Source organism: Vicugna pacos, chromosome 4 (assembly GCF_048564905.1).
Source record: "Vicugna pacos chromosome 4, VicPac4, whole genome shotgun sequence".
NCBI classification, from domain to species: domain Eukaryota; kingdom Metazoa; phylum Chordata; class Mammalia; order Artiodactyla; family Camelidae; genus Vicugna; species Vicugna pacos.
The window spans coordinates 53,198,755-53,223,399 of NC_132990.1; the positions used below are offsets into that span (position 1 = coordinate 53,198,755).

The 24,645-nt window shown below is 39.3% G+C and overlaps 1 protein-coding gene across 3 annotated transcripts; it reads left to right on the forward strand.

Annotated features, from left to right (window-relative positions):
• The first annotated feature begins 160 nt into the window (after positions 1–160).
• Positions 161–21,707, forward strand: RNF20 (ring finger protein 20). Of its 3 annotated transcripts, none has more exons than XM_072959823.1 (20): positions 161–279; positions 1,313–1,467; positions 4,057–4,224; positions 4,345–4,492; positions 4,617–4,826; positions 7,698–7,816; positions 9,842–9,988; positions 10,172–10,249; positions 10,442–10,561; positions 11,655–11,834; positions 12,755–12,890; positions 13,217–13,338; positions 13,460–13,830; positions 15,085–15,202; positions 15,753–15,902; positions 17,996–18,208; positions 19,077–19,202; positions 19,365–19,505; positions 20,251–20,352; positions 20,616–21,707. In XM_072959823.1, exons 2-20 carry the CDS (start codon positions 1,339–1,341, stop codon positions 20,790–20,792), a joined length of 2,955 nt encoding a protein of 984 aa, XP_072815924.1. In that variant the 5' UTR covers positions 161–279; positions 1,313–1,338; the 3' UTR covers positions 20,793–21,707. The 3 variants fall into 3 exon arrangements, with proteins under 3 accessions (XP_072815924.1, XP_072815926.1, XP_072815925.1); XM_072959825.1 differs by having other exon boundaries at positions 4,644–4,826; XM_072959824.1 differs by lacking the exon at positions 161–279 and adding an exon at positions 297–473.
• The last annotated feature ends 2,938 nt before the right edge of the window (positions 21,708–24,645 follow it).

Genomic DNA, 24,645 nt, shown 5'->3' on the forward strand with positions numbered 1-24,645 from the left:
CTCCACGCGTTGCTAGAGAGACGGCGCTTACTTCCGGGAGCGCGGCTCTCTCTCTCTCTCTCGCGGCCCGTCACTTCCGCCCGGCGGTCTTGTGGTTGGCTGGGCCGGGTTGAAGCGACTTCCTTTTTTCTTTCCCTTCTTCCTCTCCCTGGCTCCGCCTCCCGGAAGCTTCTCTGGGTTTTCGCTTGCAGGTCAGGGGTGAAAGGTGGGAGGGCTGCTCGGACCTTGGTGAATAACTGCCGGGAGTTCGGCTCCCGGCCGGCGCAAGTTAGAACTCAGGTGAGATCTCGGCCAACAGCGGGACGGGACTGTGCGGCCATCGGGAGTCTCCACCCTCTCCCGCACCGGGGCTTCCCTCTCCCAGGCCTGCAATTGGCCTCGCCGGAGGCTGGGGTCCTAGGCCCCTCTCGAGTCGGATTGAGGCCCTTGTCCTGCTCTTCTCCCCAGGCGAGGTCCCACTCAGGTTGCTGCTGGTAAGCAGAGTAGCGTGTAGTCTCGGTAATGGTAGGGCTGCTTCCTAAAGTAGCGAAGTGTTTTAGCAGCCATTCCGCCTCCTTGGGAGGCAGGTAGGGCAGACAAAATATTTGTTCGCTTCCATTGTGCCTATGGAGAACTCACTCTTTAAAGGCAGCACGCTTTCTGAGAGGTAGAACTGGGATTCACACCCAACTCTAGCTTCCTTAGGGTTGCACAAAATCACGGGGAGAGCGTTTGAAAATAGGGAAGAAACTGCAGATATAAAAAGGAGAGCTAGCATTTCTGAGTGCATACTTCATGTCAGGCATTGTGCAAAGTTCTTTCCATACTTACTCATTCCTTATAAGGAGCATAGGAAGCATATACTGTTGTCATTTCTCATTTAGGAAATTGAGGATCAGAGATGATGAATGACGTCCAGTATTTATAATTAAGTAGCTGTGTCCCAGGTCTCTTTCAGCTCTTTTGATTCTCCCCATACTATAGAATTGACTTGTGTTCTAATCCAACTGTACTTTTCAGATTTTGGCATTTCATGAAATGGGATTCCTGGAATTTTTCTTGGTTTCTTCACCCTTTGCCCATTGTCTTATTTCTTAGCAGCAACCTATTTAGAAATTTGTAGTTCTGCAAATTCAGCCATGACTTGTACTCCACAATTTACTTTTCTGTTTCCAAGAGGAAATTGAGGATCGTGTTGCTGAGTATGGAATTAATGGAGCAAGGTTAAAGGATTGGCTGGAAAAATTGCTAGTTTCTACATTATAGATGGACTCTCTTTATTGTTGCTCTCCTTGCATATCTTACCTAAGTTTCTGTCTTTTTTTCTTTCCAGGAAAACAGCTATCATTTCGTGCCAATATGTCAGGAATTGGAAATAAAAGAGCAGCTGGAGAGCCTGGCACGTCTGTGCCTCCGGAGAAGAAAGCAGCTGTTGAAGATTCAGGGACCACAGTGGAAACAATTAAGCTTGGGGGTGTCTCTTCAACGGTATGTGGAAATAATGCTGTTGGAGCCTGCTTTTCTTCTGTCAGTTGCAACCTGAAAGTAATAATCTGTGGAAGCCTTCTAGAGTGAGGGGAATTGATCTGAAAAGAAGAGGCAAGTAAAACAGCAACAAGTAGATGAAATGATGTGATGCTTAGCCCTGAAGAAGAAATATATTGACATTTGATCTTTATTTTTAAAGGTATATTTATATTCTTTGAAGAGTCTGGTGTCTGATACAGTATTGATTATAGGTACTTAGTAGTAGAAAGCTATACATTGATTTTTCATGTCAGGGGCCAGGTACCAAGAGGCAGTGTAGCAAAATCATTGAGAGAGATGATGCCTCTTGTTTCCTTGACTGTAAAATGTAATTGTAGTACTTACCTCATTGGGTTGTTAAGAGGATGAAATGAAAGAGTTCCTGTTAAGGGTTAAAACGTTACCTTTAATATGGTAAGTACTCAATATACGTGAGCTATTAAAAATTTTTGTTGGGGTAGATATTGTTAATATAATGGTGAATGAAATAGATATTGTCCTTGCTCTTGTGGAGTTGACAATTTTATTCAACGGTTTTATGCCAAAGGATTATAGTAATGTTAGATGTCCACTAGACATCAGAGAGTCACCATAGTAGGTCAGGAATCTATATCTAGATCTGGAGGCTATAATTTGGAACTCAGCCATGGGGATATGGTGTAAATATGCTTTACATTTTTATAGCTTACAAAACTACATCTACTTTTTAAAATTGAGGCTGAGAATCAGAGAGAATAATAGGAACATTCAGAGTAAATTGTTGATGAGGTGTCATTTCTGAAGTTGTCTGGGATTCAGCAGCCTCCTGTCGCCAGGAGGTGATTTTGTTTTGGCATTGCCTCACACCATGCATCCCATGGACATTTCTTCATTCAGTAAATACAAATATTTGTTGAGAATCCGTTATTTGCCAGACACTATGCTTTACACTAAGAACAGCCCCTGGACTCCAGTTTGTAGGGTGGCACTGACAAGGGAACAGACTGTCATAGTAGAGTGGGGAATGTGCTCTTCTTAGGGATAACCACATGCTCTAAGGGAAGCACAGAACGCACATCCCAGTTTGGACTTTATCCAGAAGGCTGTGAGGAGCCATTGAAAGATTTTAGGCAGGGGAGTAACACTCTCTGATGTAGGTTTGGAGTATAGACTGTAGGGGAGCAAGGGTTATAAGCAAGAGTTCAGTTAGCAGAATTGTTTCCTCCTTCCTTCTCCCTCTGTGCCCTCTCATTCTCCCTCCCTGGGTGGTGGAGCTGGGGCATGTATCCACTGAGTCCTGCCACAGTTGATTGAAGGTTGCCTTTGAAGGCGGTAACTCCTCCTATGCACTTTGAGGTTGGTGTAGTGAACCAGCTGAGGTTGTGAAACAAAAAACTTTTAAGAGACTGCAGTGTGTGCTTGAAGTGAGAACACTGGTGATGTGAAAGGAGCTGTCCACTAGGGCTGTGCTGAAGTCCAGAAGACTGACAGGACATGGCATGGGGCTCAGAAAGTGTCTGCCACGTGAGACTTGAAGTAATCTTGATGAGAGATCATGGTGGGTTGGTCCACTGTGGAAGCAGCGTTAACAAGATTTGCTCATGGAATGGATGAAGTATATGAGAGAAAGGAGGCAAGATGACTCTGGGATTTTGGAAGTATGGAGTTTTCACTAATTGAGCTAGGGAGGAGTATGAGAGGGGCAGATTTTTGGGAGATGTAGAGGATGAATCATGAGTTTGATATTGGATGTATAAGTTAGAGATATTTATTAGACCTGTGAGTGAATAGATAGTTGGATGCAGTGATCTCAGTCTGGGGAGAGGTCTGGGCTAAAGCTGTGCATTTAGGTACGATTATTTTGTGGACAGTATTTATATCCGTGAGACTAGAGGCTCCCCCCTAAGGAATGAGCACAGATAAAGAAGTCTGAGAACAAGGCACTGAGCACCACAACATTTCACATCAGGAGATGAGACGAGACTAACCAACACATTCTAGATGATGACAGAAGTCTAAGATGTGGCTTTTGAAATGTCTGGCTGGAGCTCAGTGAAGGAGATAATCATTGGAGTTAAGGAATTCAAGATGCTGATAGTGTAGATGCTAGAGGATCAGATGGTTTGTCCACGTGTGTACATGTCCCCCTGTATATTGAAGTCACCAGGGGTATTGACAGGGACTGGGATACAGAAGGACTGGGTTGCCAAAGATTTGAATGAATGAAGGTCAGTGCTTAGGAGATAGATGACTGTTGATTGGGGTAGAGGGTGATCTGGCTGGATGGTGGAGCCTGTATTTTGTGGAGGTGCACGTGACTAGAACAGTGAGCTGGGTGAGGTCAGGGTTCTAGTGTATTTGTGTGTGTCATTCTGTTCTCCCATCATCAGAGATCCTTTCCTTTTTTTATCTCTTCTGCTCTTCTTACCCAGTTATTTGCTTTAAGATTTTAAAAAATAAATAGCTGTATTCATAGGAAATAACTAATACACATATTAGCCCTTGTTGAGTTTAACAGCTGATACATCTAATTTCTTTATGGAGATTAATAAGATTGGTTTCCTGGGGCAGGAGGAGTTAGACATTCGAACACTGCAAACTAAAAATCGCAAACTGGCAGAAATGCTCGATCAACGGCAGGCCATCGAAGATGAACTCCGTGAGCACATTGAGAAACTGGAACGAAGACAGGCCACCGATGATGCCTCACTATTGATCGTTAACCGGTACTGGAGTCAGGTAGCCAGCTTGTTTATTTACTCAGGTTTTTATCCAAGCATTTTAGTTCTCCTTAGCACTCTCTTTATTTCCAAAGTTGTGTCCTTTTGTACTTTAATAACCGTACCTCCCTTCCTCCAGTTTGATGAAAACATCCGTATCATCCTTAAACGTTACGACCTGGAGCAGGGTTTGGGAGACCTACTCACAGAAAGAAAAGCCCTCGTTGTGCCTGAGCCGGAACCAGACTCCGACAGCAATCAGGAGCGGAAGGATGACCGAGAGAGAGGTGAGTGAGTGTGGCGGATCTACCGCTGCGTGCTTTCTGGGTTTTTGAAGTAAAGTTTTTGCTTTGAGGCTCTCCATTTGAGGGAAGAAAATGGATTTTGATATTTCCAGTTTTATAATTTTAGGGGCTTCTTTTTTCCCCGTGTCCTCAGGGGAAGGGCAAGAGCCAGCTTTCTCTTTCCTTGCTACTTTGGCCAGCAGTTCCAGTGAAGAGATGGAATCTCAGCTGCAGGAGCGTGTGGAGTCCTCCCGCCGAGCTGTGTCCCAGATTGTGACCGTCTATGATAAACTGCAAGAAAAAGTGGAGCTCTTATCACGGAAGCTAAACAGTGGAGGTGAGGAGACTGGGAGAGGGGGAAGGAGTAAGAACTCACCTTTGTGTGCTAGTTTGTAGTTTGCAACCTTACACATTAATTTTTATTAAATTTCTTGGAATCCTAATCTCCAACATTACCAGTAATGTCATTACGATAGCATGTTAATATTTTACGAGTGCTTAATTCACATTCTGAGCCATGTGACAGTCCTATAAGAAGCTGAGAAAAGATTTTATCAGACCCATTCTGATGCTCTATAACTTTGACACTTTTTAAAAAATAACTTTGACACTTGTGTAAGTGGCAGAATTAATTAAGAAACAGCTCTATGTCTGGATATTTGTGTAGTATTGGCCATTGGTTTGTTAGTGATAATAAATGTTTTAAATGTTGTAATTATATATTTAAATTTTTTTCTTTGTTTATTAAATATTGAATTTTGACTGCAGAGAGTCAGTTTTAATACGTTCTTGTTTTTTTTCTGTTGTCTAATATTTTTGAAAAGAGTTGGCTCAGGTTTTAGAATTGTTAGATCTGTGTTTAAAAAGATAAAACAAAAAATTATATGGATGGAAAAGTATCTATTTGAAATAAAAATATTATTTGAAATAATTATGTTATTGTGCAGTATTAATGCAGAAACTTACATTTGTAAAGTATTTGTGTAGCTAGGTTGCATCTTCTTAAATGCCCTGAGTTCATGTTTTAAATAATAATCATGGTCTAGTTACGATATCTTAAGTTCTCTGATTGTCACTAAGATGCTTAACTTTTCATTTCTAAAAGAACTATGTTGAATATAATGGAGGTTGAACCATTGGTTGGGCAAAGAAGGATTTTCTTACTCTATAATTGTGTTTTTGAAGATACTTGAGCTAAATTATCAACAGAATTAAAAGAAGAGGCATGTTAAGCACTTGTGAAAATTTTGTGGGCAAAGATCTCATTAATGTGTTTGTGTATTTATGTATTTTATTATTTGGATAACAGATATTGCTTTAAGATATACAAAGCAGAAATCACATAAAGTAGACTACGAAAAGTCTTCCCATCTCACTATCCAAAGACAGCCATTGTGAACAATATTTTTGTGTCCTCTCAAACTTTTGTGTTCATATATTACATCTACAGGTGTGTTCCCAGCTAAACTCTGTCTCTTGGTACAGTGCCTTGACCCACTCTTCTTTGTTTCTCCAGTGTCTGATACTGCCTGGGGTATCTAGTAGGTGCTTGCATATTGGTGAATGAATGGCTATAAATCTCCCCTGTCACCTAACATAAACTGAGCTGTGTTTTATTTCTTTCTCCCTTGGCTCTACTTGAATAGTTAGAAGGTATTATTAAACACTAGTAATAGGCTACATGAATATACCATATGCATACTATATGCAGATAATAAACCCTATGCAGAGGCTATGTCATTATTAAACTTGATTTTATAAATGAATATCAAGTAAAAGAATTGCTGTATTTAAAAAGAAACTAAAATGAGTAGTGTATTAAACAGTACTTTAAAATTATTCTTTTTGATGGCATACATTTTAAGATAGGGTTTAAGTTAAAAATAAAAAAACACATTAATTACAAGTTACAAACTGGTAAGTTATTGTTTACTTATTTATTTATTTTTGGTAAGTTATTATTTATAATGTAGAAGGCAATTGCCATTGATAAGCTGAAATTTCTAAGAGATAAGGATATATAAAGTAAGAATTGTAACATCAGCTATAACTTTTGGTGGTTCATTTCTTTCCTCATGTTTATTTGGTCCTTGATCCAAAAACTGCATTCATTAGCTTGCTTATTAATTCACTAAATATTTATTGAATTCTTACTCTTATTCTAGGCCTTGTTCTCAATATCTTGGGCTATTAAAAGGACTAAAATTCAGCCTCTAATTCTTAACTGGGCTTATAAATCAGAATCACTTTGAGAGTTTTTGGAGCATACTCTTTTTTGGCCCTGCCCATGGATATTCTTATTTAGTAGCTATAGGATGGATCCTAGGCAAATATCTAATTTTAAAGTTTCCGCAAGTGATTCTGATGGGCAGCCTTGATCGAAAACCACCATATGAATAACCTGTATTATGTTTCTCAGAGTGATGCCGATTTTACTTCCTGATAACTGTCCCTAAACAGCAGTATATGTACTGAGAGTATCTGGTTTCATTTATTAACATTTGGATTTCAGCTATAGTATTTGTGACTCTAATTTTAAACGTATGAATTTAGTATGGTAAGTTCTATAGATTGACTGCCTTCTTTGTATATAGTTGTGTACGTTTTGGTTTCTGAGCCTTTAGAGTGCCTCTTGGGTAGTATTCCAGAATATAAGTAATTCTACGTTCTTATCTCTATTCTTCATGGTTTTATAGGTGCTTGTTTGAGCAAGGAAGTTGTTGCTTTCTGCCCTCTCCCCCAACACAGAGATGCTTTAGTAATAGGAATTTGTGATAGCCTTAGAAAATAGGGTTTTATTGCTATTGAATCTGACCCTGATTTGGAGATACCTCAGTCTTATCTACAATTCTAAAATGCAGTTTTTTGGTGATTGTACCTTATCTGAATAAAATTATAGAACTTCCCTATTTCTTTTCTCAAGGCGTTTTGACTTTATAGAAAGGGAGGAGAGTTAGGTGACCTTGCCTCTGTGCCTACCTCTGCAGAAGTACAAGGTTGGCTCATTTCCTTAGACAAGTCCCCTAAGGACTAAGTCCTCTAAGTAAGTCTGGTACTTAATCTGTCATGTGAAAATAATAAAAACCATCCGACTTCTTGAAGTTTTCAGGAAATTAAAGTGAAATAGCATGTTAACACTTTGGTAGGAGTCATAGTTATAAAATTTGACACTATAGATGCTAAACTAAAGTACAGTTCTTCTCCTCAGATAACCTGACAGTGGAGGAAGCCGTGCAGGAGCTGAATTCCTTCCTCGCACAAGAGAACATGAGGCTACAGGAACTGACAGACCTCCTTCAGGAGAAGCATCGCACCATGTCTCAGGAGGTACTTGACCAGAAGGGAGAGATGGAGGTTTCCAGTGGTCTGTGGCAGACATGACTCAGAATACTGAGTGCTTCAAAGGTCGTCTTCCTCTAGAAAGTCTATTTTCATATTAAAGAGCATGCAGGGCAAGTTAAAAAAACCAGCTCTGAGAAATCGAAGTCCGAGGACAGGTTAAAGGAAGGGAAGTAACTGAATATTTCCCTTTGACTTGCCTCTGTTTAAATAGACATCTTAGGATCTTAGTCTTTGGGAATTAATACTGTCATGGAGTTTTGCAAAACAACACACCCAATCCCCGAATATTAAACTACTCCAGATATAAAAGACAATGCACAGTGTTACAGAGGAATGGGTTGGCAGAAGTTTATCTGGGAATGGAGCACTAGGAACTAATTCATTTATGATGACTTACAAACTTGAGGCATGTGGGTTTCCAGTCCAGACTTGGACACAAATAGTGCCATGACCATGCCATGTCAAGATTTGGGTGTGTGTTTGTTTACTTATATATTAAATGATTGAGATGAAGTGATGATAAACTTTATAAGATTCTACTAAAATTTGACCTACCTTAGTTTGGCTACTCAACTGTTAACGCTTCTTAGTAAGTTAATAGTTACCATTTACTTAGTGCCTAGCACTTAAGCGCTTTATGAATATTATCTCTCATGGTCAAATAACTCCCATCTAAGGAAACAGAATCAAAGAAACTGGTGATGGGTCTGAGGGCACACAGCCAGAGAGTGATTTGGATGCCCACCTTCTTCATTATGCCCTGTTTCCTACACTCTAGTGCTGAGGTGCCTGCTGGGCTGGTTGCATGGAAATCTTCTGGGAAGTTTATTAATTCATACAGATTCTCTTGAACCTTCAAAGGGGTTAGGGTATAGCAGTGCTTATAAATAAATTGGAGTGTAGTAAAAAAGTATAACTTTCTGTCATATTTAAGGCATAAACTGGTTGCTACCAAGATGAAAAGGTCTTCCTCCACCAGCCCTTTCCCAAATCTTAGCTTTACTAAGCTGGAGAGATGCACTGCTTAGCTCAGCTGGGCTGATGTCCAAGTTGGCTGGCTGTGGACGCTACCTGTCAGCTGGGAGCTTACCTTTTATTCACTGGGATGCCTGCAGTCACCTCTCCAATGTGGCAGTTTCAGGGTAGTTGGACTTCTTACATGGCAGCTGACTTCTTCCAGAGAATGAGTGTTTCAAGACACCAGGCAGAACCTGCATGGCCTTTCAGACATAGCCTTGAAGTTATGTAGCCTGATTTCCACTGGATCACTACAGGTGACCCAGATTCAAGAGGAGTGGACAGTGACCTCACCTCTTTTGGGAGGACTGTCAAGAGAATTTTGGGGCTACATTTTACAACCAACACAAAGGGTATATATAGATTAATGTGAACATGGAACAGTTTTGTAATCAAAGTATTAAATGGCATTATCTGTGCAGCATAGGTTTTTATATCTTTATAACGTCCAATTCTAGTTTGCCCTGGGCTCAGCTTGAAAAAGAGGATGAAGTTTTCTTTTCGTATTCTTTGGATTATCATTTGTGAGAATGCGGGAAAGGAAAGTTGTGGGTAAAGTTAGCTGTCTTTTCTAAATATATATTTGAATTTTTATTCTCTAAAATATTTGTATGGTAAAATCAAGGATGTTATCTTTTGTCTCTTAAAAAATATTTTCTGATGGGTTTGTGGTCTATCTAGGGAAGTGGTGTTTCTGAGAGGTAGAAAAATTATTGAATCTTAAGTAGTCTTTTCCTTGTGAGAGTTCTTACAGACTTCTACAGTTTTCATGATTATGATTGATCCACAGCTATTAAAAGGATCTATGATTTCAGTTTTATACTCTTGTGTTGGGAAGAGGGTAAAGTAACTTTTACTTAAATATTTTCCATAATGATACTTAAGCAAGGGTTAATTTTTTGGGATTTGGCATGTAAGGCCTTCCTTTTCTAACTTGCTTTTTTTTTTTTTTTTTTTGCTATATTTTTCTGAACACCTGTCATTGGGACGTAGTTCTCCAAGTTGCAGAGTAAAGTGGAGACAGCTGAGTCACGAGTGTCTGTCCTGGAGTCCATGATTGATGACCTGCAGTGGGATATCGACAAAATCCGAAAGAGGGAACAGCGGCTCAACCGACACTTAGCAGAAGTCCTGGAACGGGCAAGTGCTGTTTTATTCATAGTTTGGAGACTAGAATCATTTGAAAGAGTCTACTCAGAAAAGGTGGACTTGGGTAGCAGTACCTGGGGACAAAACAGACTCCTTTAAAAGTACTTTGATTATCAGACTAAAATTTTAGGACCTCTCACTGAAGAATCTTTGTCTTCTCCATTTTCTCCATAGGTGAATTCAAAAGGTTACAAAGTATATGGTGCGGGGAGCAGTCTCTATGGCGGCACAATCACCATCAACGCCCGGAAGGTAGAGTCGGCGACCTCGCAGGGACGCCTTTTTGACCTGGTGTCAGGTGTTGTGCTGTGGACTTGGGATTGTGTTCACCGGTGGCAGCATGGGGTTTTGCTGGAAGAGTGGGTCAGTAAAAATGGAAGCTTAGGAATGGGAATGATTTGAAAATTCTTTATCCTTATTTTGCTATTTCCTCCTTTCCTCTAGTTTGAAGAAATGAATGCAGAGCTTGAGGAGAACAAAGAGTTGGCTCAGAACCGGCACTGTGAGCTGGAGAAACTTCGGCAAGACTTTGAGGAGGTCACTACACAAAATGAAAAGTTGAAGGTAGGAGACCTGGCCCTGAGGGGCAGTAAATGAAACTTTTTGCTGATCAATTTACATACATACTGTGAACCATTATAATTTATGAGGGAAAAGAAAAAGTAAGTTTTGTTGATACATCTATTTACTTATATATTTATTTAATATTTGTACCACACCTTGTTCTGAGAAGGATTATAACAACCTACAAAGATACACTGATGGAATCAAAGTGCTCTAACTTAGGAATTATTGAGAAAAATGAGGAGTAGGGTAAACTAGGGCAAGGATCCAAAATGGATTTTTAAAATGGGGCTTGTGTACAAGATACAAGCAAGAAGCCTGTGCATACAGTAGGTCTGCAGGAGTAGACAGGCCACTCCAGTGTCAGTAATTGCCAGATGTGGGCCACCGAATTTGGCTCTGCAGTTTCTAGCTGCCAAAACAGGGAAAGAAACATGATCAGTGATCCTGTTGGTTTTCATACCTGCCCATTAGAATTTTCTCTCCTTGATTCTTGAGGGGAAGAAAATGGAGTCTGAAAGTCTTTCCACCCCTCTTTGAACCACAGCCACCAGTCTTTTATAATTTGATTTGTTTCTAGGTAAATATGTGAATAAAGATGTTTGAACTGAAAGGAGAAAAAAAAAACGAAAACACAAACAACCTGAGTTGAATCAGTTGAAGTGTTTGGGCAATTAAAGTAAACAGTTGCTTAGGAAAAGCATAAGTATTTTTGATACAATATCAAAAATATTTTTCTCTGTGACTGTTAATAAAGACGACAAGTTGGTGACTTGGGGTCCTCAACTATGTCCTTAAAATAACATCCTAACAAATTTCATAGGGCTCTTCTAGTGTCCTTGGATCTAGGTTGACACATGATATAAAACACGTATCAATTAAAGCAATTCTTGGGTAGAAGAATATAGCTACCAGGTACCATTTCTTGGAGGGTCTAATTTAATCTGGGATAGATTTAATGTAACTAGAATAATAGGCAGATATACACTTCATAAATCTTGTCTCAGTTGCCCAGGACATGAGGGAGTTTAAAATTTTATTTATGGCTCGCATCCTAGATTCTGCTTCTGACTTTTCTTTGGGCTCTCCTCAGGTGGAGTTGCGGAGTGCTGTGGAGGAAGTGGTCAAGGAGACCCCAGAATACCGCTGCATGCAGTCACAGTTCTCTGTCTTGTACAACGAGAGCCTCCAGTTGAAAGCACACTTGGATGAGGCTCGGACCCTGCTTCATGGCACCAGAGGGACCCACCAGCGCCAAGTTGAGCTCATTGAGGTGACAGCCTAGCTTTGCCTTCTGTGCATAAGCTTTCTCCCTTGTAAATTTTATAATTTTACTCTCTTATGCTCAATCTTTTATTCATTCAGCAAACATTTATAGAGTAGCCGTAGGTCTTTACTTTGCTAGATAGTGGGCATCCTGCCATCCAGGATCTTACAGGCTGTTGGGGAGATTGGTATCCCTTAGAATGTAGTGTGGTACAATAGAGGCGTGTGCACAGGATGCAGTAATAAAGGAGACAGAGCATCTGGTTTGGCTGTGGGACTGTCCTTATTCCTCTTGCCAAAGTGAATTATGAATCTTAAGGATAAATACAAGTTTACTGGTAGATAAAAGTAGGAGAAGGGTATTCCAGCAGTGAGAACAGCAGATATAATAACACTTGAGTACGGCTGGAGCCTTACGTGTATGGGGGAGATAGTGTATAGAAGCTGCTTCACTCCTTACAAGCCGTTATGGTGTATGCTGGCATATGTAAGTAATTTTTGTAAGGCAGAAACTTTCATTCATGTGTTGACTGTTGTATTTTCCTTAGCCCTGAAGGTTATGTTTATAGTAGTTGGTCCTTTACTATATATTTGTCAAATGAATTTAATTTAATATATGTAACTTTACATATTTTTATATGCTGTTTTATTATTTAGTTCTCCAACTAAATTATAACTTTCTCAGAATTAGGGACCATTTCCTTTATTTCTTTAGTATCCTGCCATTTCCCAGATCAGTGTTTTGTAGCTATATGGTGCTAAGTATTGACTGAATTAGAACTTTTCAGAGTAATACCTCTTTTCTTGGTATTTTCTGTTTTTCTTCTTAGATCCTTATAGATCAAATCTACAAAACATAAAATAGAATATGATGATATTTCCACATTTTGATAAGAATTTTTGATTGTTTTCTTTTTCTGTGTGTAGCGAGATGAGGTTAGCCTCCATAAGAAGCTGCGGACTGAAGTGATCCAGCTAGAAGATACGCTGGCCCAGGTCCGCAAGGAGTATGAGATGCTGAGGATAGAATTTGAGCAGACCCTGGCTGCCAATGAACAAGCAGGTACAGTTGCCCTGGCTCTACCCTGCAGCTGTCGGCTGCATACGCCTTCCTTGAAAGACACGACATGGTCACCAGGATTTGTTAGTACTAACTGGGGCTCAGAAGTCCTCAAGACTCTACATCAAATCCTGCCATTCACTTTGGTTCACAGCCTGGGTGTTTGTTTTTTAACTCAGATTGGCCAGTTTTGTTTTCCACTTCTGAGAAGGACTCTTCCTTTGGTGATTCTCCCTATTCTCAGAGGTCCCTGCTCTGTTCTGCACTTTCCCCTCTGTGCCTTTGCCTCTGTCACAGTTCTTCATAACACTGTTGTTGCTGTATTTAAGGCCCCATAAATCGGGAGATGCGCCACCTCATCAGTAGCCTCCAGAATCACAATCACCAGCTCAAAGGGGAGGTCCTCAGGTATAAGCGGAAACTGAGAGAAGCCCAGTCTGATCTGAACAAGGTAACCAGGAGGAGCAGAATAAGTGTTATGTGCTGTTCCATTTGCAAAACTGTTTTGGGGTGAGAACAGCAGTGTGGTCTCCATAGATGTGTGTGCGTCTTTCCTTTGTCTGTCCTCCCAGACACGCCTGCGCAGTGGCAGTGCCCTCCTGCAGTCTCAGTCCAGTACTGAGGACCCGAAGGACGAGCCTGTAGAGCTAAAACAGGACCCCGAGGACTTACCCGCCCAGTCCACCCCTTTGAAGGCATCTCAGGAGGAAGTCAACGAAATGAAGTCCAAACGGGATGAGGAAGAGCGAGAACGAGAAAGGAGGGAAAAAGAGAGGGAGCGAGAAAGAGAGCGGGAGAAGGAAAAGGAGAGAGAACGAGAGAAGCAGAAACTAAAAGAGTCAGAAAAAGAGAGAGATTCTGCTAAGGATAAAGAGAAAGGGAAACATGATGATGGAAGGAAAAAGGAAGCAGAAGTTATCAAACAACTGAAGATTGAACTCAAGTAAGAGCAGTGTTTACAGCCACTGTGTCTGACTCAAAAGCTAAGGTTAGGGCATCGTGCATGAAATGTTTGAATAATGGCTTGTCTTACTTGATAATTGTAATATTTTGAGTGTAACTGAAGGTACAGTTAATGTGGTCTCAGTTCTTGATCAGGTGTACAGCCCAGTGGCCTGTCATATAGTCTGGCTCAGTGGTCAGTTCTCAGTAAACCCTGTGCTCGTAGCCTTATCCTTCACATTTTTGAATTAAGGGGTGTGATGATTGAAGTAACACTCATGAGAATTACTGGAAATTACCTACGGCTGTTTATTAGGTTTGGGTAGATTGTTGACATAAATTGTATTTTAAATTATAGTAGTTAGGGGTCGGGTAGGGTAAAAAAATTATAGTAGATAGAGTGTGTATCACTCTAATTTGAACAATATTGATCTGTTTGACAGTTAAGTGGTTTGTGTATATATTGGATCATTTTAAGAGATTCCTAGGTTTACTGCTACAGGCATTGAGACAATAAGACAGACCTTTAAGTCAGTGAAACACTGTTGTAACCTTACACATCACCCCTTCTCCTCCTGCATAACCAGTAACTTCTCTGGTGGAACCTGTTACTTCTTTCTCCCCATTGGTCATGGTTGAGCCTTTATTGATGTTTGGGTTTGAGGGACCACTGTATTCAAAATGTTTAAACTTCTTTGGCATATAAAAGTATAGTTAAGAAAAGTTAGAAAATTTAGTAAGAGATAAAGTTTTAGTCTTTAGCTTATGGTTAACCACTCAGCTGTCAAATCTAGGATTAGCATTCTGTTAAATTTCAAATTTCCTCCCTTTTCCCCTTTGTGCCTCTTGATCTCTTTAAGGCAAGTTTTTTTTTTTCAAGTGTGGTATCAGAATCATCTAGGTGACTTGTTTAAAATACATTCCTGTACCCCATCCAAGATGTACTAAATCTCAGTTTCTAAGAGTGGAGCCCCAGAACTTTGCCTATTTAAGAAGTGCCAGAAGTGTTTCTTTTATAACTTTATGTTGGAGAACTTGGTCTAAAGGGAGAAGTGACTCCTTTATACAACTTTTCTATACTTTCTGAATATATCCAGGTCTCTTGACAGTCTGTGCAAAAGTTTTGTCTTTTAGATGTGTGATACAAAGTGTAAAATAGAACTCTTGTAAAATATTTTGCTCAATTCAGAATTCCCTTGTGCTGACGCCCTTTGTTTTCTCATTACACCATTCCCTCTTACCACCCTCATCATAGGAAGGCGCAGGAGAGCCAGAAGGAGATGAAACTACTGCTAGACATGTACCGCTCTGCCCCAAAGGAGCAGAGAGACAAAGTTCAGCTCATGGCCGCTGAGAAGAAGTCCAAGGCAGAGGTAATCCAGTCTGGTCAAAATCTTCATTTGTGGGATTTGTATTCACATTTCTGAAGGCTGTAGTTTATCTTTGAAGATAGTGTTTGAAACTCAGCAACATTTTCTTCCCTTTCAAAGACCATCTGTAATAGAGATTTCTCCACTTGGTGGTAAGATACATCAGAATTATTGGGAAAAGGAGTAGCCTTTACAAACTTTTTGTTTCTCCATTCCCTACATAAATCACTGTTATACTGGTTTTCTTTTTTGGATTACTTTTGGGAACAATGTCTTATTCTTTTGAAATTGGGGGCCTAGGGAAAAAGAGTGAGAACTACTGTTCTAAAAAAGGTACGGGTGCACTCCTCCAAAATGCTGCTCATGCTGTAATGCTGGAGTGGAGTGATGTTAAAGCAGGGGTATGCTGTGCTGGACTAGTGCATCATTTATCTCCTTTCATAATTCTGTAAAGATTCTTTTGTTATGGGCTCTCCATCTGTGCACAGTATTAATTGAATTTTAAAATTGTATTATAGCTTTTTGTTTTTGTATGATTCCTTTCTTCCAATAGTTGGAAGATTTAAGGCAAAGACTCAAGGATCTAGAGGATAAAGAGAAAAAAGAGAACAAGAAAATGGCTGATGAGGATGCCTTGAGGAAGATCCGGGCAGTAGAGGAGCAGATAGAATACTTGCAGAAGAAGCTGGCCATGGCCAAGCAGGTGGGCATACTTCTTCATTTGATGAGCTTTTCAAGCAAAAGTAACTTGACAAGTACGTTATTGACAGTGAAATTTGCCCGATTATTCCAGTCTTTTTTCCTGTTGTTAATATTTTTTTCTCCTTTATGTTTGTTTGTTTTTACATTGAAATCTTTCATCCTTTAGTTACTTTGTTTTGTATATTTGTGAGGATGGAAATTTACTTTTATTTTCAAATGGACAGCCAGTTGTTCAGACATTGTTTATTGCAGTATCTCTCCTTTCTCTGCTAATCTGGAATCAGGGGATGTAATGAACATGTAATTTTAGAAAAAGATATCAAATTTTATGTACTTTATGATTACAAGTATATGAAATTAAGAAAAATTTGTCCCTTATATAGCTACAAATTAATAGAACTATAGAGACTTTCTTTCTTCTCTTAATAAAGATGCAGTTTTTTTATTTTTAAGTCCTAGTGATTTTTATTAACATTCTATAGTAAAGATACCAAAAATGGTTGAACATATATGTTCATTGTGAGGAACACCTTCCCTGTTTCTAAGAAATAGCAAAATGACAAAGAAATGAAGTAATTTTAATGGTGACTTGATCATTAAATACCTTGAAAAGAGGACCTTTATTAGAATTATATACATTCCGTTCATAAAAAGTGGGGTTTTAGCTTTTCTTAAATCTTTGCTACTTCTCTCTCTTGCACTCACTCCTCTCTTTCTCTTTAATAATTATCAGGAAAATGTACTACTCTCGGCTCTAGTACAAGTGGAAAGACACGCTGTGTTCTTATGTAGGACCACTCACTTATCTTAAAAATGTTAATTCTCCCTAAGTTCATGTGTAAATTTAATGTGATCCTACTAAAAATATTAATTTTTGTTTTTGTTTATTTGATTTATTTTTGTTTGGTACCAGACAAACTGATTTTGAAATACATTATGGAAAAGTAAACAAAAAATGGCCAGGAAAATTGAAAAAGAAGAGCAGTTGAGGGATGGTAGTTTCTGTCTCTATCAGATGTTGAAACGTAAGGTTTCAGTAGGTAAAATGGCTTGGGACTAACAGACAGGACTGAATGGAAAGTCTAAAAGTAGACCAGAGTACATATGGGTATTTAAAATGTACTAAAGATACAGTTTTAAATCAGTGGGTAAAAGAAAAAGTACTAAATGTGGTGGGGCAAAAATAAACTAATATTGGAAAAAAGTTGGATATATACTTGAACAGTTTCCAACTGGAACATAGAATGTTAAAGGAATGAGTCCATAAAAGAGCCAGAAGAAACAGGTAAGTTCTTTTATAAATTTGGAGTAGAGAAGAACTTTCTTACTGTTAATAAAAGCCTGAAAAACATGAAAGAAATGGTTCACGATTTTAACTTCTGAAAAAAATCACAAAACTTCTACATGGCAGCAAAGCAAAAGATAAACGACAAACAGGAAAAAAGTATTTCCAACTCTTATCACAAAAGAGCTTATCTTTCTTTAAAAAAAAAAAACTCCCAAAAAATGATAGGGAAGGAAACTCAACAGCCTAATAGAAGAACAGACAAAAGATAGGAATAGTTCACAGAAAATACAAATGGATCTTAAACATGTGAAAAGATGCTCAAGTCTAACTTATAAGACAAACGTAAATTAAAACTATTTTTAGATACTGTTTCTCAGTTATCAAATTGTTATGAAACTAGATATTTGCTGTACTGTTGGAAAGTCTGTAGATTAAACTGAGTATTATAATTGTGCAGAAGTATGAAAAAATGTGAGGTTTTATGACAAAAATTCTCTTAACTAACTCCTACTTGATCAGGTTGCTAGATTCTGGTATGTTTAGTTTTTGTCTGCCTTAGCTGACTTCAAATGCAGATCAGCTAATGAGCCTCAGACCAACAGTCAGTGCCAGTGGCTTCAGATAATAAGGCTTCTCCTGTATTCCTAGGGCTAACCTCGAGCTATAACTAAGCTCCTGAAAACTGAATCTCTGTCACTAGGTTAATTTATTTCTGTATAAACAGTGAGAGGGTTTAATCTTCCTGTGCTCATTTCTTTGGAGTTTGAAGATTCTATTAAAAAGGAGGTTCCTCTTTCTTATTTTAGGAGGAAGAAGCTCTCCTCTCTGAGATGGACGTCACAGGTCAGGCCTTTGAGGACATGCAAGAGCAAAATATCCGTTTGATGCAGCAGTTGCGGGAGAAGGATGATGCAAATTTCAAGCTCATGTCAGAACGTATCAAGTCCAATCAGATCCATAAGTTGCTGAAAGAAGAGAAGGAGGAGCTGGCAGACCAGGTTTTGACTCTGAAGACTCAGGTAACTACAATGAGTAAAAGCTTTCCAAAATTCTGTTGATGTAGGTTGCTTTTTACTTGAAGATACAAGTAAAAGAATGATTATTGTGGCTTTTTTTTTTTTTTTGGTAATAAGGAAAAACCTTGAAAACTAAATGTACATGATGAGGGTACAGGTAAATAAATTATACATCCCTACAAAGGAGTACAGTGCAGCTGTTTAAACAAATATGGATCTGCTAATGTGGAAAATTTCTAAAATATTTGTTAAAGGATATGTTCTGTTTATCCCGTTTGTGTTAAAAATGTGTATGTATGTCTTTGTGTGCACGTGCTGTGTATCTTAAAAAAGTTTCTGGAAGGCTTTATGAGAAAAATGGTTACCTGAGTACCTCTGAATGTTGGTATGGGAGTTTGTGAGTGTGCGACGTGACTTATTAGCCTTTAATATTGTTTGATTCTACTTTGTACATGAATTACAAGAAAAAGGCTGCTTTAGAAACACTGGCCATTCTGAAAGAGACCCACTTGTTTGAGCTATAATTTACATGTTCTGGTATGAATTGCTACGGTTCAGGGATTTGTATGGCTGGAGAAGATAAATATCCATAAATATAATTTCCTACATTTCTGGCAGTTTGGAGAAGAATCTTTTCAGTGGTTCCCCAGAATCTTATTTAAATCATCAGCAATATTTTTCATTTTAAAAGTGAAGCTTTTAATTCTGGTCGTCTTGCATGTATTTTGAAGGGTTCTTGAGTAAAATCAGTAATAGTCTGAGATTTCTAACATATTTTCTTTTATGCGCCTGTGGATTGACAGAGCCTAGTCAATTTTGTTTTGTTTTCTTCCTTCCTGTTTGTATTAAAATGTGATTTTCTTTTTGAAAGGTTGATGCCCAGTTACAAGTAGTGAGGAAACTGGAAGAGAAGGAGCATCTGTTACAAAGCAACATTGGCACAGGGGAGAAGGAGCTGGGTCTTAGGACTCAAGCCTTAGAGATGAATAAACGCAAGGTATGATTGATTACCCTGTAGTCTGGTGACGGTTAGTCTTCAAACAGGTACATAAAACACTGATGAAGTTATAGGTTCACTTTATGCTTGGATTTGGGTTAATGTTTTGCCTCACTGGAAATAGGTGGTGATGAGATAGTGTTATTCGTAAATCCCTTACAGGCAATGGAGGCAGCCCAGCTTGCAGATGACCTCAAAGCACAGTTGGAGTTGGCTCAGAAGAAGCTACATGATTTTCAGGATGAGATCGTGGAGAACAGTGTCACCAAAGAAAAAGACATGTTCAATTTCAAACGAGCCCAGGTATGATCAATTGTTTTTTCTTTACATTTTTTGCCCTTTAGGTGCTTCTGAGCTCTGACGTGACCTGTGTTATAAGAGTCATTGGTCTGTCCTATGTCATTTCCTACTTAACCGTAAATTCCTTGAATGAAGAGATGGAATCTGTTTTCTTCACTGCCGTGTCCCTAAAGCCTGTCATGGTGCCTAGCCTAGCACCTAATGGGCACGAAGTAAATACTTAATAAATGAATCAGTAAATTTGTAAAGAAGTAGCAGCATAAGAACATTAGAGGATTTGAAAGTTCTATAATTTTTCTGCTTTTTTAAAAATTTAAAAATTTTTCTTTTTGCATGCCAACTGTTTCTTTCAATACCTTCCTATCCTTATCTATAATTCTGTAAATTTTAATCCAATCTGTCTTTAGCTTAAAACTAATTACTTTAAAATAAAGTGGCCTATCAAGTTTTCATCTTTTTTCTTTTTTTTTTTAAAGTCAATTCCTCTAAACTCTTAGACTATACTTTTACAGAACTGAATTGACGGTAGTTAGATGCAGCTCAGGTTTGGTGATATGATTATGGTTGCTCATTCTGAAACCAATACCTTGCTATTTACAATTCTCTGCATTCCTAAAAGATAATTGGACAGGAAAGGACAGAAAGTTGCTTTTTTCTACAACTGAAAGTTCGGGTCGGAGCAACGAATTTTTCTCAAAAATGCCAGGTCTAGGGGAGAGTGCCTAATGCGTATGCTCTCCCACCACAGGAGGACATCTCTAGACTTCGAAGGAAGCTGGAGACCACAAAGAAACCAGACAATGTACCCAAATGTGATGAGATTCTGATGGAGGAGATTAAGGATTACAAGGTTAGAAAAGTTGCCTCTGTGATCTGTGTGTGTGTTTTTTTGTTTAAGCCTAAAGTGACCTGCTAACAGATTAGGAGAATAAACACTGAACTTCTTTACATGAAGGTAACCAGAGAATGGTTTATTTGGGGAGGATAGGTGGGGAAATGGTGCTATTGTTTTAGTGCTTAGAGGGTTTTCTTGTTGTTTGTTTGCTTATATACAGGAGCCATTTGGGTCTAAACCTTTATGGTTGTGCTGACTCTGATTTCTTTTTGTTCTAGGCACGCCTCACCTGTCCGTGTTGCAACATGCGTAAAAAGGACGCTGTACTTACCAAGTGTTTTCACGTTTTCTGCTTTGAGTGTGTGAAGACCCGCTATGACACTCGCCAGCGCAAATGTCCCAAGTGTAACGCTGCTTTTGGTGCCAATGATTTCCATCGCATCTATATTGGTTGATCCAAGCCAGGAGAAGAAGAGGAGCTGGCTAGACAGGCACTTAGTCATTAACCACCAAACCTCTACCTCTTCTCTCCTTGACTGTCACCTACAGGGCAGTTTGTCAACTCCCTTTCCTTCACAGACTTTATATCCAAGTTCTCTAATACCTAGATGACTTCAGGGGAAGGACTGGCAGTGCAAGTCTTGGGTTTTAGAATGAATTAGAAACAGTTTTTTATTTGTCTTCCCTGCCAGCTTTGTTCATTTCCTGCTTCTAGACTTTTTAGCATCTTCAGGCTCACCATATAATCTTGGACTGTCCATTCTTCCTGAAGAAGTCAGATTGGTATTTTTGACACGGAAGGGAACAAAGAAGAGTGGAGACGCTTGGCTCTTTGCCAGGGGCGGTGATCTTTTAGAAATAAGCTACCTATGGGCACAAACAGTACCTGATTGGGGTGGTAAACTTTTTGTAAACTTGGATTATAAAATGGTATCATTGTGCTATTTTTTTCTGGATGGTTTGAAGCCTTAATGAAATTCATGTCCAGGATGATTCAATCCATTCCTACTCACTAGCAGAGTAACTTGTTAAGGTCAGCTGGCTTTCTTGTTAAAAGTTATTTAAGTTTTGAATGTTCTGCTCATTGATGTCTTTCAATTTCTTGAGGCCAGAATAATTTCAAATACTATAGCCCATTTTATCTTATAATGAAATCAAGATTGAAGAGGATGGGGCACAGGACTGAGATGGGGAAGAGGTCTTCTGGGTACTCTGGGAACTCGATAGAGGGAGGGCTTGGTGAGCTATGAATTAATCTCATCCACCTCTCCACAGGGGTTGTTGTGAATCCTGTTTTCCAGAGGATTCTCTGTAATGTTTCTGTAGGGCTTTCTACGCCACAAGCTTCAATTAAAGCAGGATTCATTTGGCTTTTGTGTTCATGTTTTTCTTTGGAAATTTTCTATTTCTCATTATTATTTGTTTTTATACCTGCTGTTTTAGAATTGAATTCTCTCGTACAGAAATAATCTACTTAGATTAAGAGGCTAGTTGTGTTTAAAGTATTTATTTCTCTGATTAATTGACGCACTTTTCTCCCAGTTGTTTTACGGAGTCTGTTCTGGGGAGACATTATGCCTAACAGATGATGGTTTTTTGAATGTTTAGTTCTCTTTCATAGTTTGCTCTGGGGGTAACAGATTGTGACTTGTTTTCCAGGTAGTGTCAGGCCACCTGGCACTTTAGTTTGAGAGTTCTTGAATTTAAGTTGCATAGTAACCAGCAAACCGGAGGTCTTCTATATCTCTGGTGAGGAGTTATATGAACTGGATCCCTTCTTGATCACTGCCTGTCCTAGAAGACGGGGATAAGAGCAAATTCCGTGTCCTTTCATGGTTACCGCCTGTAATCAGCAGGACTTGCCGTGAATTCCACAGTCATGTGATAACGGGCTAAGAAGTGAGTCTAACTGGGGAATCTCACATTGTCATCAAAGAGGTCATGAGTCCCTTGATCCCTGCACCCCCTACCCAACACACACACACCGAGCCATGAAGGGGTCTGGCCTGCTCCTGGACACACAGTGCATTTGCACGCATTGATAGGACACTTTCTTTTTGCTGTTCTCTTCTTAAAGGGTAAGTGTGAGCGTAAGTTTGTTGGTTGGAGGGCAAACAGACTACTTGGGCAGCCGGTGGTTTAGGTTTGGATATTAACCATTTATGACGCTTGGCTAGGAAAGCCAGCCTCCCAGCATCAGGGGACCATGGAGCCTATGGAATGTTGTAGAAAAAAACCACTAACTATTCCCATGGGAAGCTGGATTTAGGGGAAGTTCCTCTAGCTGGAAAGAGCAGGGAGCCCCCAGTGCGAACCAGCTTGAGATGCAGGCAACACAGGAGGCACTCTTAAAGTCATTTTCGGATAAGGACCAAAACCAGTGGTGATTTGGGGGCATTTCCGTTTCTCATTACAGAAGAGGTCAATGAATGGGCTTCAAGGATACCCGCAAATTGTATACCCAATTTTGTTTATTTTGTGTATACGTCATAGCTTTTTTCCAGAACATTAAAGGGTCCTTAAAGGATCAAAATTTCTTCAAGGAATTTTGAAACTTAACAAGTCCCCAGAAAGTTAAGAATCACTGCTTTAGATCCATAAGAAAATTTTTAAAAGAGAATTTTTCTAAAGTAATGCCTATGAATGCCAATTTTAAAGATAATTGTGGGAGTACTAAGGTCTCTCTGTTTTTAAACATTTCAGGTCTTGTAGCATCTTGGTCTCTTATTCTTTTTCCTTTAGTTGTTACCTTGGAAATTGTCTTGGCAATTTGGAACAAAAGCAGGGTTGAGGTGCTCGAAGGCATATGCCTTAACTGCATGGCTTGGCTCTTAACTTCTTACCTACAAGGATCACTGTCAAAGGTGTTCAGCTGTTTCTGCTAGCAATTGCATTCTTGCATGAATTTCCACTGCAATTCCTTGGCTTTTTCTTATTCTCTGTCCAGATCACAGGCATCCTTGTTCTTCAAGGGTAGGGGCTATGTGCCCATAGTATTATGGGCATGCCACTTGAGTGGTCAGTGTGACTGGGGATTCGTGGGAAGATTCTGAACAACAAGTGAGTGATCACCCACTTTCTTTTAGACCTAGTCGGGTGTTGATGCTCAGAAGGGAGCCATATGCTGCTCTCATCTGTTTCTATAGTCATTTGTGGTGTGAAATGTCTTTAAATTTTGGTCCTTAATGTTTTTCTTGAGGTCTGTCAGTTGATTGAGAAACCCAAGTACCAGGGGGTCTGGAGAGTTTTGACTAGTTCTAATCACAGAGCCTACCTGACTGACATAAGACAGCTGCACAGAGAGTAAGTAGAAAATTGGTGGGTTGTGTATATGTTGGATTGGGTTTACACAATAGAAACCCCTGGCATTGAAATAACTTACAATTTTCTTAGATCTGCAATTATCCCACCACAAAGATACACTGAGATTTACCTTCTGGGGATTTCTGCCCAAGTTTGGTCTCCTTCCAACACTAGATATTAAGGTCCTACTTAGGGCACACTTTGCAATGACTAAAACTGGGACATGGAAAGGACAGTGTTTTAACAGTTGAATCCCTAGTATCCAGCAGACGGCCTGGCACACAGTATTCAGTAAAGGTTTCCATGATTAAGTTAATTAATTCAGCTGCGTATTTCTGCTGACACACCTACGGAAGTCTATTTTATTGGATCCGTGTGTGAATTCAAACATTCCTTTTTTTTTTTTTGACACTCTGAATGGGAACAACCTTTCCTCATGTGTTGAAATAACTCTTCAAATTTAGATTATCCTAAAATGTATGCACGTAAGTTTCTTTTGTGGTGATAGCAAAAGGAATTATAATGAATTCTGAAACTAATACCTCTATTCAAGGCAACCCATGATAGCTTGGGCTTCTCTTACTGTAGATTTAGCCTTTTTTTCCTGAGGGGAATTATAGATAAAATTGGAACCACAGTGTATGTACATTAAAATAATGATATGCTCAGAGGATTTCAGGTTACTGAAATCTACAGAGTGGAATGAATTGAGAGCTAGGATATGAAGCTGAAAAGGGACCTCAAACCATGTCCTTATCTTAGAAATGAGGAAAGGCCCCAGAGTCACTCAGCATAGTAGCAGAATCAAAATGTGAGAATCAGACTCCACTGTTCTTTCTTTCACCCTAAGTGGAAACCTGGATGATAGAGTGCTTGTCATCAAGGAGATAATAAATGAAAACACTTTGTGTCTTTTTGAAGTCTTCCTGAAGATGTATATAAACCTAGTATATTTATCCTTGATAGTTCTAATTTGACTAGGATCCCTTTGCCAAGCCCTAGATT

Excerpts from the sequence above, each read along its gene's own strand:
- RNF20 (XM_072959823.1), top strand. The coding sequence starts at position 1,339 with ATGTCAGGAATTGGAAATAAAAGAGCAGCTGGAGAGCCTGGCACGTCT. Across the intron at positions 12,891-13,216 it reads GGCTGCCAATGAACAAGCAG|GCCCCATAAATCGGGAGATG; the intron begins GTACAGTTGCCC and ends GCTGTATTTAAG. Across the intron at positions 15,203-15,752 it reads AGAAGAAGTCCAAGGCAGAG|TTGGAAGATTTAAGGCAAAG; the intron begins GTAATCCAGTCT and ends TTCTTCCAATAG.